The following is a 17,750-nucleotide window of genomic DNA, read 5'->3' on the forward strand; positions in this document are numbered from 1 at the left end:
AGAGGAGAGGAGAGAGGAGAGGAGAGGAGAGGAGAGGAGAGGAGAGGAGAGGAGAGGAGAGGAGAGGAGAGGAGAGGAGAGGAGAGGAGAGGAGGGAGGAGAGGAGAGGAGAGGAGAGGAGAGGAGGGAGGAGAGGGAGGAGAGAGAGAGAGAAGAGAAGAGAAGAGAAGAGAAGAGAAGAGAAGAGAAGAGAAGAGAAGAGAAGAGAAGAGAAGAGAAAACAAATAAGTAATACTTACCAGCACATTCACCTACATGTACTGGAGTCACTCCTGAATTGGTCTCACAGGCTCTTTTGGTAAGTTGACAAATATTGGAATATGTCTTACGATCTGAACCACATACTGGGGTATAGTCTGTTGTACACACATCTGCGCAGCGAGCTAGAATTAGAGAAAAAAATAGCATAAAGTCAGACTTAAAAAAACAACACACACACAAAAGAAACCTTATCTCAAAACCACAAATCTTATACAATCAAGCCAAAAATATTTCAAAGGTTTTTTGATTTGACAGTCTTGCACATACCGTAAAAATTTAATAATAAGCATATGTGCCTATGAATTTGCTCTGACAAGAACAAATTTTTATGTTAGATTGTTAAACTTTTTCATTGTATTTTCTTTTACATTACAAATCTCTGTCTTACAGATATTTGTAAACTAATAAACGAAAAGAAAAAAAATGAAAAAGTTAATCAAACTACCGTAAACATAAGTTCTTGTCGAAGCAACTCATTAAAAGGCACATATGCTTATTATCAAATTTTTACAGCGTGTCTATTTACAATCCTTGACCTAAAATGGAAAGCTGTTATTTATTAATTTATAGTTGTCATACTGCAATTGTTTTAATATTTTGTTACTGTCACTAAGGTCTTACTTACTCGCACATTCCCCTGCATGTACTGCACTCACTCCTGAGTTGGTCTCACAAGCTTCTTTGGTAAGTTGACACATATTGGGGTATGTCCTATCATCTGAACCACATACTGGGGTATAGTCTGTTGTACATACCTCAATGCAACGAGCTGGACATATAGGTACAAAAAAGCAAAGTCAAATACTCAAATCAGCCAATGAGTCACTTGGAAATCTTGATCATATTGCAAATGCCTTGATAGCTCACTATCATAAACCCAGAGGGTGGTGGGCTAAGTACAAAAATCTTGCAACCCCACCTTTGAACTGGGTGGAAATCCCCGCCATATACTAACCTCTACATTCGCCTGTATATGCCGCACGCAATCCTGAGTCAGTCTCACAAGCTGCTCTGGTGAGTTCACATGCATTGGAGTATGTATTACCATCTGATCCACATATTGGGGTATAGTCTTGGGCACATACTTGTGGACAACCAGCTGTAAATCATGCATTGAAGATTATGAATGTAATAAAATGATACAAAGTCTAAATATGAGGTAAGTTATGATCGTATTGCTTTGAAATCCAAGATAAGTCCTAGCAAAAGCCTCAGTGGCATACAGACTGGGGCTGGGTGGGGGAAATACCAAAATACCACGACAAAATAGAACCAAATTTGTATTGTGCATCTTCCTTCTGGCCTGTTTTAGGCTACAATTATTCCCCATTTGCATTAAAATTTATGCATGCATTTGTCCCAATAGAGTAGTTTTGGTACTGGGTCAGCGGGATGAATTGGCCAATTTTGTCTTGCATGATCATTTGGCCTGGCATGCCATTGAAGAGCCTTGCACACCAAATCAAATGACAAAGAACTTTTTAAATAATTTTCTTTGTGCTTTAGCAAGTGTAAAAATAGCAAAAAACATTGAAACTACATAATTCTTTTTATTTAACAGAGAAATTTGTACTCACTTGGTTTACATGCACCAGCATAGAGGGCTCGTAGACTATCACTATTTGTACAAGCTTCTCTGCCTAATTCACATCTGCTGGAGTATGTATTACCATCATTACCACACACTGGCTCATTTATAGTTGGACAAACATCAGGACAGTAGGCTATGGGTAATATTAATACAAAACCAGGAAAATTAATGCTTGGGTAATAATATAGAGAAGCTGAGAGCTGCCCCAGGCATGAAGATAGATAGATACAAACTTACATCCAAAAACTAGAGTGCTATATTATAACTGTGCCAAGTCAAGTTAGCTCAATCAATAAGTCATTCAACTATGGTTTGAGAGATTGTGGGTTCAAACCCTGGTGGTGCTTAGTACACTCTTGTACTAAAAATTGAGTTTGCTTGAAATTCCCCTGGACAAGGGACTTCTAATTGTCTTGTTGGAACCCGTATGGAACTCGGGGAGCTGATCTTTGCTGCAAAGGTTAATTTTGGAATGTCTAGGGTGTGCGCTTCTTAGCTGCAAGTCCTGGTGTTGTTGTTTAATGGTTTATGGAATGATATGGGGCTGTAGTGGTCAACAACAACCTGTCAACGTCTAGGCATTGTACCTGTGCGTAGCGCACCATAAATCACTATAAATACATATTTATGATAATTTGTCATGAACATTAAACCCATCTAATATAGATCTTTCAGATGGTTGGAGGGTTCAAAAACATTACACATGCCTCTGATGAAGATATAAAAACACAACATCATCTAACACATAAAATTTGCTATAGGCCTACCTCTTAGGCAATCTCCAGTGTAAGAAACTCTGAGCTGTTGTTTGTTATTTGTGCAGGCTTCCTTATAGAGTTCACATATATTGGAGTAAGTTGTACCATCTGTACCACACACTGGATCATATTGAGCTGTGCACACATCAGGACACTCATCTGAAATAAGAACATCAATGGAATTATATAAAAGGGAAATACTAATGAAATGAAGCCGACGTAAAGTGATGCCATAGGGATTACACAGTGACCGAGGTGGCGTATTGTAGTATTGTGTTTTGTGTGTTTTCCAAACTGACGTACTAGCCCATACTTAATGTTTTCAATTTTCCAGTATTAATATGTCTTTTTGTTTTTTTCAAAGTTATACAAAGATAAAAATCTATTTATTTTACTACAGAAATTTCACATGAAGTACTAAAACAAATACAATGAATGTCCGATTCACACATCTTGATCTTATATTGGCATTTGTTCAAACCCTATTTTCTCGAACAGTTGATTATTCACCTTATCCATCTTACGCCACTATGGAATGAAGCCACCGATTTTTGTACTTGACTATGTTGTTTATACATTATTGTGAAAATCAGCTCAAACAATTTCTTGCCTAATGTATCTTTATTGATTCTTTGGGCATAATTGATCAAATGAAATAACCACTTACATGCAGCTTGACACTCTCCAGCATACAAGGCTCTGAGGTTGGCATTGTTGTCACAAGCTTCTCTTCCTAAGTCACATCTGTTAGGGTAAGTTCTACCATCTGTACCACACACTGGCTCATATTTACTTGGACATACTTGTGGACAAAGATCTATATAATGACAAGGACATGTAAGCCTATGCATCAGAAGAAATCAGAAGAAAAATTTAACTGAATTTATTTTCTGCAGTAAAATATTCCTATTTTAATCTATTTTTATCCTTCTACTCAGCATTCTTGGCCCAACAGTGTTTTGGACAATATTCATTGTTCACCTTAGATAATCATTACCTGCTTAATTCTCTGAGGTTTATCAGCCATGGAGTCAGTGAAATGGCAAGTGGATAAACCTCAACCAGTAATCTAAAGAGCCCCAGATTCATCACCCCTAGTGGGGCAAGAGCAGGCAATCAGGGTTCCCACACCATGAAGCCTTTAAAATTCAAGGACTTTTCAAGGACTTTCAAGGTCCAAAAGCATAATTTTCAAGGACTTACCACAACACAAAAAGCTGCATATTAATGAAAGTGATAGCTCCCTTCCACTCCCCAAATTTTGTCAAAATTATGATTTAGGTAAAATTCCAATTTTCAAAGACATTCAAGGACCTTGTGCAAATTTCCAGGACTTTCAAGGCCTGGAAATGGTGTTTTCAAATTCAAGGACTTTCAAGGACCATGGGAACCCTGGGCAACACATAGGGCACTCACCCGGGCACTCACTTAAACCCCAATCCCGTGACAAAAGAATCATACAGCCAAAAAGTGACCTACAGAAATTTGAACAAACATGACACATTCTCTGTGGTTTATAGCAGACTGACTCACATCTCTGGCTCTGACACTCTCCAACATGATTCACTGTCAGTTGCCTATTATTAGTATTACAGGCTTCAACCTCCAGTTGACATTGGTTACCATAGGTCTGTCCATCTGTACCACAAACTGGACTATAGTCTAGTGGACATGCATCTGGACAGTCAACAACTGAAAAAAAGAAAGATGGTATTCACATTATGTATTCATATTATCAGGGTCCATTCTTTTAATAACTGCATATATTTTAGTGGATGTAGTTGTTAAACATTTTGTTCATTGAAAACACAGTGCCTCCTTGGAAATCAGTTCCATGGGAATGAAGGGGTTAACCTGCCTTTGATGCAATAAATAAAAGAATAAATAAATGAATAAAAGAATAAATAAATAAATAAAAGAATAAATAAATAAAAGAATAAATAAAAAAATAAATAAATAAATAAATAAATAAATAAATAAATAAATAAAAAAAAATAAATAAATAAATAAATAAATAAATAAATAAATTAAAAAAAATTAAATAAAAAATAACAAATTTTAAAGATAAATATGTATAACAAATAAAATTTAAAGATAAATATGTATAACAAACAAATAATAAATACTTACCTGCACATTCGCCTGCATGTACTGCAGTCACTCCTGAGTTGGTCTCACAGGCTTTTTTGGTCAGTTCACATATATTGGAATATGTTCTACCATCTGAACCACATACTGGAGTAAAGTCTGTAGGACATACGTCTGCACAACGAGCTAGAAGTACAGAGAAAAAAACAGCATAAAGTCGGATATTAAAAATAACACCAAAAATGTTTTATATTTTTTTATTTGCCATTCTTTCATATTTTGTTTAATGTTTATGTATCATCATTGCCCACAAAGGGAAATCTGTTTATTCCTTTTTGGTTATCATACTGAAATTGCATTTACAAATAATTGACTTACCCACACATTCACCTCCATGTGCTGCAGTCACTCCTGAGTTGGTCTCACAAGCCTTTTTGGTGAGTTCACACATATTGGAATATGTCCTACCATCTGAACCACATACTGGAGTATAGTCTGTTGTACATACATCTGCGCAGCGAGCTGAAGAAAAATATATGAACAAAAAGCAAAATACTTACAAAAATCAGCCAATATGTCATTTGGCTATCATAATAGGTTAACCCTAACCCAACTAGGACTCACTAAAGCTCACTATTAAAACCTCTCTGTGTGCATGCATTCCACGGGACTTGATGATGCAATCAGACCAAGTCATATATACCCAGGGAATCGTTGGCCAGGCCAACGTCACCTGTGTAGCTACATGCTGGGGATCTTCTGCGTGGCATGTGAGGGGTCCGAGGTTCGAATCCCGGGGGTGCCAAGTGACTTTCTTCTTCATCTTCTCTCCTTTTTCGTTCCTTCTTTCCCTTCCGATAGCCAAAAAACCACGGGTAGGGTTAGGGTTAATGCCCTGGTCATATTGCAAATGCCTTGATAGCTTACTCTCATAAACCCAGGGGGTGGTGGGCTCAATACAAATCTCTCAAAAAGGTTGTGATGCTCAGCGGGGTGGACTGCCAGCCATATACTAACCTCTACATTCGCCTGTATATGCTGCACTCAACCCTGGGTTGGTCTCACAAGCTTCTCTGGTAAGTTCACACATATTGGAGTATGTATTACCATCTGAACCACATACTGGGGTATAATCTGCTGTACATACATCTGCACAACCAGCTGTGAATTAAACATTGAAGATATCAAATTGAACTTGTTAAAATATCTATAAAAAGGCTCTAAAGCCATGAGTAAATTCATCATGATCTGCATCAATCTATGTTAAGTTGAAAACTTAAGAAAAATCCTCACCCTAGCAAGTCAAATCATGCACCCAATCCCCAAAGTCCCTGAATTTTGATATTTCCACAGTTGCATTATACCAATGGCAATGTATGTCACTGGAACTTCTAGAAATGTCTTGTTCATCATTGTTATGACTAAGGAAACTGGGTCATTCCAGTTTAAATCCATACACCCCCTATTGAAGACATGATCTTAATGTCCACACAAGGGGTGTAGATTTCAAATGTAGTCACCCAGTCAGGTAATTCCATTTGAAATTCACACTCCCTGTGTGGAAGGTTAAGGTCACAATCTTCCATAGGGATGTATGGATTTCAACTGCAAGAGCCAATTTCAACAACAGAAGATTTCCTTTCTGCTCTAGTAAGAAAATGGGAAAAGTATTTGAACACTTTTACATGTTGAAGATATTACTTACTTGCTTTACATGCACCAGCATAGAGGGCTCTTAGACTATCATTATTAGTACAAGCTTCTCTGCCTAATTCACATCTGCTGGAGTATGTATTACCATCATTACCACAAACTGGCTCATTTATAGTTGGGCAAACATCAGGACAGTAGGCTGTAGGCAAAATGTTCATAGAATAAGACAAATAAATATATATTATATGAAATAAGCACTTCAATAAGCTGAAAAAGAAGACTCATCTTATTAGTAACATGCATGTATACCATAAAAACTCGATAGTTAGCATATGTGCTTACTATCGAGCGCTTTTGAAAATGTGAAATTGTACCAAAGTCTGGCGCTTTACCAACAGAGCTAATGGGATTGAGACACATATTTGCAGGTTTACTTGTTCATATATAATTATGTGTATCAAAGATTTACTCAAAACCCTTTGCACTTTTGCGGATGGGGCTCTTCATGTTTGCATGTTTTAAAAGCACATATGCTAACTATCGAGTTTTTACGGTAGCTTATCAAGATTCTTTCTGAAATTTGTCTGAAGGTATTGGCCCATCACATCCAGTAAAGAAAGCCTACTGTATAACCCCCCCCAACAAATGACATTTTCATATGCATTGCCCAATCCAACATGGAGCTTTTGATGGGTGGATTGACCATTTTAGCAACAATTGTTAGTAGCATTAAATAGCTGTTCAGAATCCACAGGACCTTAAATTTCACCCACACACCTGGATGATATTATAATACAACTTATTTGAGTTGGCAGTTTGTGTCTGGATGGATGCAGTGCCATAGCCAGGGGACAGGAAGGGACAGCTGCCCCCTGTGAGATACATTCTCCATTTGAATTTTGGGCAATACAGTGGATGACAAAGACATTGCAGGAGAACAATGTCTGAACAACAAATGATTCACCCAATTATAAAACTGGCATATACAGGATTATGAAATATGCTTCATACCTCTTAGGCAATCTCCTGTATAAGACACTCTGAGCTGTGGTTTGTTGTTTGTGCAGGCTTCCTTATAGAGTTCACATATATTGGAGTAAGTTTCACCATCTGTACCACACACTGGATTATATTGAGCTGTGCAGACATCGGGGCACTCATCTGAAATGAGAACATTGATGAAAATAATACAATGGACTAACTAAACAGTGAAACTGTGGCTACATTTCTCAAGCTGTGCTGGTATAATTCCCTTTGCTTCGTTTTAGGAACATTGTGGAAAATGAAATTTCTGTCAAATACATGAATAAGATAAAATACTCCCTTACATGCAGCTTGACACTCTCCAGCATACAAGGCTCTCAGGTTGGCATTGTTGTCACATGCTTCTCTTCCTAATTCACATCTGTTGGGGTAGGTCCTACCATCACTACCACACACTGGCTCATATTTGCTAGGACATACTTCTGGACAAAGATCTACATAAAAGTAAAATGAATTCAAGGCAAGAATATATACATCAATGTAATTTTCACTTTTTGTAACAAACGCCTTTCAAGTTTATATTTGTACTATCTGAGGTTCCTTTTCCTTGCTTAATTATTAAAAAGAAACAATTTTCTTGTGAAATGGCACTTACAACAATATTTGGCCATAATATTGTTGACACTTTGTATTGGATTGTAATATTAAGGTTCACATAAAAAGTCATGTGAAGCTTACAACCTTTGAAGGAATTCAACTATTGTTTTCTTACTTAAGATTGACTTTACCAGGACAATTTCACACATTTAATGCTAAATGGGCCAAAATCAAATGAATATTTGGCTAAAATAGGCCAAATGAAAAGGAAGAAGCACATCGCAGATTTTGCCCAATTTTATCCCTGTCTTAAGTCAGGGGTACACCCAAGTTGGTGTGTCACCGCAAAGGGAATGTAGTTTATAGCAGACAGACTTACATCTCAGATCCTGACATTCTCCAATATGATTCACTGTCAGTTGCCTATTATTAGTATTACAGGCTTCAACCTCCAGTTGACATTGGTTGCCATAGGTCTGTCCATCTGTACCGCAAACTGGACTATAGTCTAATGGACACGCATCTGGACAGTCAACAACTGAAAAAAGGAAAGATGGTATTCATATTATACTGTCATATTATCACAATCCATTCTTTTACTGTATATATCCTACTGTACATTAAACTTAACGCCCCAGGCCTATTTTGGCAAGGGGGAAGGGAAATAGGGTGCGGTTTTGAATCAGGGACCTCTCGGGTACCAGACATGTGTACGGCCATACCTTGCCCCGGGTCTACCTCTGATGGCCAAGCTTTCTGTGTCCATATGACTGTTCCCATGATGACGCAATTGCATCATGTTGATGCTTTGTGAATTGAGGTTTTTTCATGTTTTGTATGGTTAGAGTTAACATTGTACAATGCCTTACAACTGAATGTGCTACCCGGTCTACAGAAAGAATAAATAAGTAATACTTACCCGCACATTCACCTCCATGTGCTGCAGTCACTCCTGAGTTGGTTTCACAAGCTTGTTTGGTCAGTTCACACATATTGGAGTAAGTCTTACGATCTGAACCACATACTGGGGTATAGTCTGTTGTACATACATCTGCGCAGCGAGCTAGAAGTAGAGAAAAAAATGGCATAAAGTCAAGACTTAAAAAACAACACATCCAGACACACAAACTACAATTATTCTGTCGGTCGGACATCCGGGCTATCTCTAGTCTCGGGCCCAAACTGCATGTGGCTCACGGTTTGTTGTGAACAACAGAAACCGGCTGTGAAGGAGGCTACATAGCGATGTTGCTGGAGTGACCCTCAATTTCGGAGAAAGCGACACTCGACCATTGAATTTAATTTTAAGTCTGTCAGTATATAAGCGGTAAATCAAGTAAGTTTCTTCCACTCTGAAGACTTAGAAAGCGGTTGTTTGATTCCACTGACTATTTGCGATCGAAATTTACATAACACCAATGACAGAAATCATCAACAAAAATCGAATGTTTTCACTCGACCGTGAGTCGCATCATCAACCGGAAGTGACGTGGCACGGACCGACAGAATAAAACGATCAAGCCAAAAATAATTCTAAATTGTTCGATTTGACAGTCTGTTAATTTATGGTTGTCATACTGCCATTTTGTTATTGCTTTAATATTTTTTTACTATCACAAATGACTTACCCACACATTCACCACCATGTACACCAGTCACTCCTGAGTTGGTCTCACAAGCCGTTTTGGTAAGTTGACATATATTGGAATATGTCGTACCATCTGAACCACATACTGGGGTATAGTCTGTAGGGCATACCTCTCTGCAACGAGCTGGGAATAGTGCAACAAAATCAAAAAAGTGCCTGATCATATACAGAACCCCAAAAGGGTACTCGGTATAACGGCTCTCCCCTATATCTCACCCTTCCCCACTCCCCACCTTTCAATGTTGGAGGGTCTCACAGACCTGTTGACAACATGGCTTGGTCCAACATTGAATTGGGGGAGCGGGGGCAGAGATATACCAAAAGACAGGGAAAGTGTGCCAACCCTTTTTTTCCTGGATTGTAGTCTCACCAAGATTCCTCTACCAATGTTGGTATTATGTATAGGTTATTTTCTCACATTATTTCCTAAAAAAATAGCCCAATTTTGCCTCATTGTGTACAAACAAAGTACATACCCCTTAAAACTCCTTCTAACCCAAGCCTGTTGCATAAATCACATACCAGCAGTTGCCAACCTTGAGACCCCATTTATTAAAGTCACACACTTGCAACCCCATGTCACAAGTAGGTAGAATTAATTATCAGCAAATAAGCAAATCTGGTTATACTAGAAAAGTACCTGGTCTGTCATACTACATGTATACTGCCATTAACTATCTATGGAACAATGTCCTTATAATAAAAATGCCCTTTCTTTGTTGTCCAAATTTTGCATATGATGTTAATTCAACATCTGGAATATAATGCAAGTGGTGTCTTTGTTGCTCTTCTAAATTTATAAAATATCCACCTGGCCATTATACAAATGACCATAAGGAGATGCGATGCAAACATGGGTCTCATTTTAGGCCATCTGGTGTATCAATTACTCCTCTTTTGAGGGGTACTCAGGACAACTATCTTGTAACCCCTTCTTTGAGCTTGAAACCCCAAATTGGAATTATGCTGAACTGGTTGGAAATTCCTGTCATATACTAACCTCTACATTCGCCTGTATATGCAGCTCTCAATCCTGAGTCAGTCTCACAAGCCGCTTTGGTGAGTTCACATGCATTGGAGTATGTCGTACCATCTGAACCACATACTGGGGTATAGTCTGCTGTACACACATCGGCACAACCAGCTGTGGATTGAAAATTTACAAGAAAGACTGGGAATAACTTGCGTTCATATCAATCATAAAGAAAAAAGAAAATGGTTGGAATGTTAATTAAAAGGTGTGGTATACTGACTTAAAGAAAACTTTGAAAAATCACTCTACACCACTATTGTGTTGCAATCCGGCAATATGATTTCTGGATCTGGTATCCACAATTAACTACACTGTGGATGCTAGAAATCTGGCAAGTCCCAGCAAGTATCATGTTACATAGAACCAAATCACAAAACACAGTAGATTTCCTCTGCTGTAGTATAGGAAGCATTGAATGTGGAAACTATAATTTTATTACTTACTTGCTTTACATGCACCAGCATAGAGGGCTCGTAGACTATCATTATTAGTACAAGCTTCTCTGCCTAATTCACATCTGCTGGAGTATGTCCTGCCATCATTACCACATACTGGCTCGTTTATAGTTGGACAAACATCAGGACAGTAAGCTGGTGGCGAAATGTTCATAGAATAAGATATAATGTGAAACCACTGCAATAAGCTGAACAAGACAAATCTCAAATGCAGTGCTTTTTTTAGTTTTTAGTATTGACCCTATTTCTTCCATGCCCATTGATTCCATTTCTCCCACCACGTGGCATTATTCAATGCCCAATCTAGGATGGAGCTTTTAATTTGGTCCATTTGGCTTTCCGAGATAGTAGTCGCCATGTGTGATACACCCGGAATCAAAGGCTGTCCATCTGTACACCATGCAATGGGCTATTTCATTTAAAATCCACACTACCCCTGTGGAAGATTTAGCTAAAGTCTTCCACAGAGGGAGTGTAAGTTTCGAATAGAATACACAATTGGGTAACTTCCATTTGAAATACTCACTCCAGTTGTGGAAGATATAGGTAAAGCCATAATACAGGGGGGAGTATAGGTTTCAAAATGATCAACTCTGACCAATTACATTTGAAAAACATACTCCCTCTGTGGATGATATTTCCCAAAATCTCCCACAGGGGGAGTGTGGATTTCAATTGGAATAGCCCAATGCTGTGTAGATTAACTGTGCCCTATGATACACAGTCTTTGATCGGAAGCCAAATGGACAATGGTGACATTAGCTTTAATGGTTAGCACTTAGCACTATACATACACATGGGCTTTTTGATATAGCCCCATTTATATTAATTAATTATACATCCATTACCAAAGTTGAGATGGACTATAGGCCTATGATTGGGTGGACATCCCAGAAAAAGTATGCTTCTGATGAAGACATAAAATGAACGATACAGGATTTCTACACAATAAATGAGAATATGCTAGTTACCAGTTAAGCAATCTCCAGTGTAAGAAACTCTAAGCTGTGGTTTGTTATTTGTGCAGGCTTCCTTATAGAGTTCACATATATTTGAGTAAGTTTTACCATCTGTACCACACACTGGATTATATTGAGCTGTGCAGACATCAGGGCACTCATCTGTAGTGGTGATAAACCAAATACAAACAACACTTGATTTAATCTTTGGGGTTTTTTTTAATTAAAGGGGGATTTTGTGATCCCCAGCCTCATCCCCCACATTTTTTAAAAAGTTGAGATTTTTACACCATCGGAAACCTCTTGCTACATAATGTTTGTGTGCAAAAAAATTCTTGCAGATTTATTCACTTGGCAAAAGTATTGTCAAATCTATATTTATGTTCTGGTTAACATAACCAAATTGTAACACAGTGGTTTATGGAGCCCATGTAATACACATAATCATGCATTTCTTGTAAACTCAAATATTATTTTCAGATTAATTTTTACTCTATGCAGATTAACTATGCAGTCAGTTCTGGTATGGCTGTTTATTTTACCTGAGAAAATATTAAACTATGTTTTTATTAAAAAAAAAAAAAAATATTTCATATGTACAAAGGAGGGCAGTCCAATTTCACCATCCTGTTTTTAAATGTGGCTGAATTATCTTGCAGACAACCCCCAACATATGGTTACATTGCTTATAAGTAAACTCAAATACGATGGGCTAACAATTTTGACAAATCCAGCCCTGTTAATCTTCCATATAATACAATATTTACATGCAGCTTGGCATTCTCCAGCATACAAGGCTCTCAGGTTGGGATTGATGTCGCAAGCATTTCTTCCTAGTTCACATCTGTTAGGATAGGTCCTACCATTATTACCACACACTGGCTCATATTTACTTGGACAAACTTCTGGGCAAAGATCTGTAAAAGCAGATAACATTTAATTGGTTTATACAATTTGGCATAAAAGAGTGATACCTGCAAGTTCTATGAAACATGTTCACAGAAGCTCTTAATCTTATGTGACATCAAATTCATGCAAGCAAGAAATATCATTAACTACTAAAATGACACATGTTAAATAAAGTGCAATTGAGCAAAGAATCAATATTTATGTAAGAACCAAGTTAAACTTTCACATTATTGAAAGATTCTATAAATGCCACACTCAATAGTCACCTTCAGTGAAAATATGAAGTGAATCGCGACCGTTTCATTTTTATGAGTCCTTTTGCTGCGATACCCATTTCATTATTTTATTATGTCCACGAGGTACCATGTATTTTGAATGAGAGCACACAATGCAAAGGCACCAGCTTTGAAACTAACTTTAACTTAAATAAGGTTGATTTTTGCGTTATTTTAATTTCTCTTTTCTATTTAAACAAACTTTCTAACATTACTTTAAGTCCTTCATACCTCATTCGACTCCAACTCCAGTTTTTTAAATCCCTATATGTCCAACTTTTGTAATTCACTCTACTTCAATTTGCGTGCATTTCATTTTGACATTTGAAAAATCCGCATACAAATTTGTATGTTTTTGATAGAGAATCAACATAGAGAAATGAAAATGACAACAAACAATGTTTCTTCTTCTTCAACAAGACCAAGGGCAATAACACCTTGGGTGCTCCATTTCATTTCAATGTCAATGAGGTTAAGAAAATGGCAGTTGTTCCAAATCTACCTTACACAGAGTGGGATGACATTCAAATTTTAGATGTCTCTTGGACAAACATTAAAATTGGGTATCGCTATTAAATGTGTCATAAAAACAAAACGGTAAATGCTTGATTCCTTGATTTTTTCACACAAGATCACTAATCGATATGTTATTTATAAAATGTTTTAAAACCTAAAAGGTTCAGCTTGGTTCTTGAATAAAAATGGATTCTTTTCTCTATTGCACTTTGTTTGACTCACCCTGTATATAGGAGCCACAATTGGTAAGTGCCCACTAATGCTTTTAAAAAAATGAGATGTAAAAAGGCCTTATTTGTTGTTCACATCTTGGTCAATTGATAGCAACGTGCATCATTGTGTTCAGTCACAATAGTTCATTAAATAAGAAAACAGTCCGTTTTAAAAGTTGCACCTGATTTCATATATAGGAGTCAACTTTCCTTATCCATGAACAGGCCTGGCCTACTGTATTGTATGAGAGTTGACTCACATGGACTCTTCTTTTACATAATGAACCATTGTGACTGAAAGCAATTAATGCTGTCAAATGGTCCAGATGTGTACTACACATGGCTTTTTACATTTTGTATGATATTTCTTTGATTAAGAAAGCATAAGGTTTTTCCCAGATCGCATTACATAAATGTTTCACTTACATCTCAGACATTCTCCAATATAATCTACTCTCAGTTGCCTGTTACTAGTATTGCATGCTACAACCTCCAGTTGACATTGGTTGGCATAGGTCTGTTCATCTGTACCACAAACTGGACTGTAGTCTAGTGGACACGCATCTGGACAGTCAACAACTGAAAAAGGGAAAGATATTTTTTCTCATAGTACATTGGGCTGTTCCATTTAAAATTCACACTACCCCTGTGGATGATTTTGGAAATATCCTCCACAGGGGGAGTATGAATTTTAAATGGAATGAACACATTAGCACCATTTGATACTTGCTCTCTTTCTGTGTAAGATTCAGAGCGAATCTTTCTCAGAGGGAGTATGAAATTCCAATGGAGCTGAGTAACATGTTCATTCCAACTATACTTATTATTTTTAACAGCATGTGACCGAAATTCAAAACATTTTATGGAAGATAAAACATTTAGCCTTGTCTTTTCATTCAAGGACTTTTGTAACTGGAAACAAATAAACATTTTTGTTCAGCCTTATGAAGACCTTTGTCACATGTCTAAATGCATGGTTAGTTGAATTTTCACAGTCTATTCTAAATACCTCTGAACATTTTGCCAACAGCAGATATTAGAAACATTTACTCAAATAAAAACAATTTACTTACCCGCACATTCGCCTGCATGTACAGCAGTAACTCCTGAGTTGGTCACACAGGCTTCTTTAGTGAGTTCACACATATTGGAATATGTCTTACGGTCTGAACCACATACTGGGGTATAGTCTGTTGTACATACTTCTGCACATCGAGCTAGAAGTACAGAGAACAAAACAGCATTAAATCCGACTTTAAAAATGGTACTCATACACAAACCAACACATCCCCTGTCTGTGTTTGCCTCCAAACACGGACATTGTGTTTTGCTATCTAACCGAGGACGTGTGTATGATGTTTTCATCGCCTAACCGTGGACTAAAATGGCAGATTTTTTTTTTGTATAATACGAAACGGAATTTTAGCCATCACCCTGCGGACGGTAGTTTTTACATGTGTGGTCCTCGGTTTCAGGCAAATAGCGTTTAAAGCATCTAGCATGCATTTGAGGTCTTTGCAGCAGTTTGAGACCGAGGACAGTCCTCGGTTGGAAGTAGGTCCACAGTTTAGGGTGAAAAATCTTGTGTGTGTCCTCGTTTGTTGGCAAACACGTACGCACCCACCCCTACGCACACACCCCATACACAAACATACCACATCACATAATGATTATAATCAAGCAAAAAAAATCTTTTATTTGATACACTTACACATAATTATTGTATAATCCTTGCTACCAGAGGGACAGCTGTTATTATTGCCATAATAGAATTGCTTTGTTATTTCTATACTGTCACAAACAAATGACTTACCCACGCATTCACCACCATGTACACCAGTCACTCCTGAGTTGGTCTCACAAGCCTCTTTAGTAAGTTCACACATATTGGAATATGTCCTACCATCTGAACCACATACTGGGGTATAGTCTGTGGGACATACCTCTCTGCAACGAGCTGTAAATAGCGTACAAAATTTGTTTTTAAATCAGCCAATAAGCCATTTGGTTTTCATACCACAGAAGTGCCATGTTCATATACTGTCATATACCATATTCAAGGGTTTGCCAAACTTTTTTCCAAAGTGACCTAATTTCTTGGAAGTCACACCATTTGTGACCACAAATCAAGAATATCCAAGTTCTACCATTTGTGACCCTAGGTCAAGAGTATCCCCCAAAAAAGCGCAGTGATTATAGTGCGCTAGATGTTGATCCACAAGCCTCAGCACACTTTACAAGTTGTTGCTGACCACTACGGCCCCACATCATTCCATAAACCATTTAACAACAATTCAGGGACTTTGCTGCTACAAGAGCGCACACCCTAGACATTCCACAAATAGCCTTCGCAACCAGGATCAGCTCCCTGAGTTTTGTACGGGTTACAACGAGACAATTAGCAGCAAGTTCCTGTCCAAGGGAATTTCAAGCTAACTCAATTTTTCCACGAGAGCATACTAGGCACCGCCAGGGTTACATAGATAGATCTGTGATACTTCTACTTCTTAATAGATCTATAAACCTGTATTTTATTACATACCTTCTGAATTTTTAATGCAAAACACCATTAAAAGTTACCTACACTTACAATGGACTATTCCACTTGAAATCCATACACCCCCTATGGAAGACATGACCATAATCTCCTACACAGGGGGTGTAGATGTCCAATGGAGTCACCCATTCAGGTAAACCCAATTTTCACACTGCCTGTGTGGTAGATTAAGGTCATGTCTTCCATCGGGGGTGTATTATATAGATTTTAACTGGAATAGCCCATTGAGTCACTTGTCCCACCTAATCTTGGAGGTTTTTTTCCCAACCCTGCGTTTGTGCTTGGGTTGACGCTAAACTGGTTGGAAATCTCTGTCATATACAAACCTCTACATTCGCCTGTATATGATGCAGTCACTCCTGAGTCAGTCTCACAAGCCTCTTTGGTGAGTTCACATAGATTAGAATATGTTCTGCCATCTGAACCACACACAGGGTTATAGTCTGTTGCGCATACCTCTATGCAGCGAGCTACAAAAAGTATAAAAGAGAAAGAAATTATATTCCAATATTTAAAATCTCAGCCAATGAGCCACTTGGTTGTCTAAGGAATGTCCTGGGTATAATACTACAAATGCATTGTTTTCAACCATAAGCAGTTCAACCTCCGTTAGCAAGACTACCTTTATAAAAACCACTGCGAAAACATGTTTTGAATTTGCATACCTTATTTTCACGCTCTAAGTATTGGAAGGACATTATTTGTTGAATACAGCACTGTGTTCTTGGGAGCATAGCCAGGGAGGCACTGGGAGGGAGGTAATTTGCCCCCATAGAAATTTTTCAAGGATAAAATAATTGGGACGGCAAAGAGTGAAGTGTCCTTAAAATGGCTAAAAATGGGACAAAAAATTGATTAATGGGGACGAAAATTTGTTTTTGCCCCCTCACACTAAAATCCTGGCAACGCTACTGTGTGTTCTATACAATTACCATCAGTGCTATTACTCCAAGAGAATTTCTTGTTTTCTTAATTTCAGTAATTCAATTCAAAGTCATTCACTTATCAAGATACCAGACTATACTAACCTCTTCCTCTACATTCGCCTGCATGTACTGCACTCACTCCTGAGTTGGTCTCACAAGCTTCTTTAGTAAGTTGACACATATTGGAATATGTTCTACCATCCGAACCACATACTGGAGTATAGTCTGTAGGACATACGTCTGCACAGCGAGCTAGAAGTACGGAGAAAAAACCAGCATATTAAAATTACACCAAAAAAGAAACAAGTACACCACCACAAAATTATAC

The 17,750-nt window shown here is 37.8% G+C and overlaps 1 protein-coding gene across 1 annotated transcript in view; it reads right to left on the minus strand.

The window, feature by feature from the left end:
• Window positions 1-17,750, minus strand: part of LOC140159607 (uncharacterized) — a 92,897-nt gene that overhangs the window by 49,357 nt on the left and 25,790 nt on the right. The window contains exons 22-46 of the mRNA XM_072183102.1: window positions 17,525-17,674; window positions 16,823-16,966; window positions 15,753-15,896; window positions 15,013-15,156; window positions 14,366-14,518; window positions 12,795-12,944; window positions 12,040-12,189; window positions 11,057-11,203; window positions 10,581-10,724; window positions 9,561-9,704; window positions 8,852-8,995; window positions 8,312-8,470; window positions 7,680-7,829; window positions 7,363-7,512; window positions 6,404-6,550; window positions 5,716-5,859; window positions 5,077-5,220; window positions 4,741-4,884; window positions 4,144-4,302; window positions 3,278-3,427; window positions 2,620-2,769; window positions 1,839-1,985; window positions 1,217-1,360; window positions 887-1,030; window positions 240-383 (exon numbers count right to left, since the gene is read on the minus strand). Of these exons, the coding sequence (XP_072039203.1) occupies window positions 240-383; window positions 887-1,030; window positions 1,217-1,360; window positions 1,839-1,985; window positions 2,620-2,769; window positions 3,278-3,427; window positions 4,144-4,302; window positions 4,741-4,884; window positions 5,077-5,220; window positions 5,716-5,859; window positions 6,404-6,550; window positions 7,363-7,512; window positions 7,680-7,829; window positions 8,312-8,470; window positions 8,852-8,995; window positions 9,561-9,704; window positions 10,581-10,724; window positions 11,057-11,203; window positions 12,040-12,189; window positions 12,795-12,944; window positions 14,366-14,518; window positions 15,013-15,156; window positions 15,753-15,896; window positions 16,823-16,966; window positions 17,525-17,674 (3,690 nt within the window). The remainder of the gene's footprint in view (window positions 1-239; window positions 384-886; window positions 1,031-1,216; window positions 1,361-1,838; window positions 1,986-2,619; window positions 2,770-3,277; window positions 3,428-4,143; window positions 4,303-4,740; window positions 4,885-5,076; window positions 5,221-5,715; window positions 5,860-6,403; window positions 6,551-7,362; window positions 7,513-7,679; window positions 7,830-8,311; window positions 8,471-8,851; window positions 8,996-9,560; window positions 9,705-10,580; window positions 10,725-11,056; window positions 11,204-12,039; window positions 12,190-12,794; window positions 12,945-14,365; window positions 14,519-15,012; window positions 15,157-15,752; window positions 15,897-16,822; window positions 16,967-17,524; window positions 17,675-17,750) is intronic.

The sequence above is a fragment of the Amphiura filiformis genome, chromosome 8, assembly GCF_039555335.1.
Source record: "Amphiura filiformis chromosome 8, Afil_fr2py, whole genome shotgun sequence".
Taxonomy (NCBI): Eukaryota; Metazoa; Echinodermata; class Ophiuroidea; order Amphilepidida; family Amphiuridae; genus Amphiura; species Amphiura filiformis.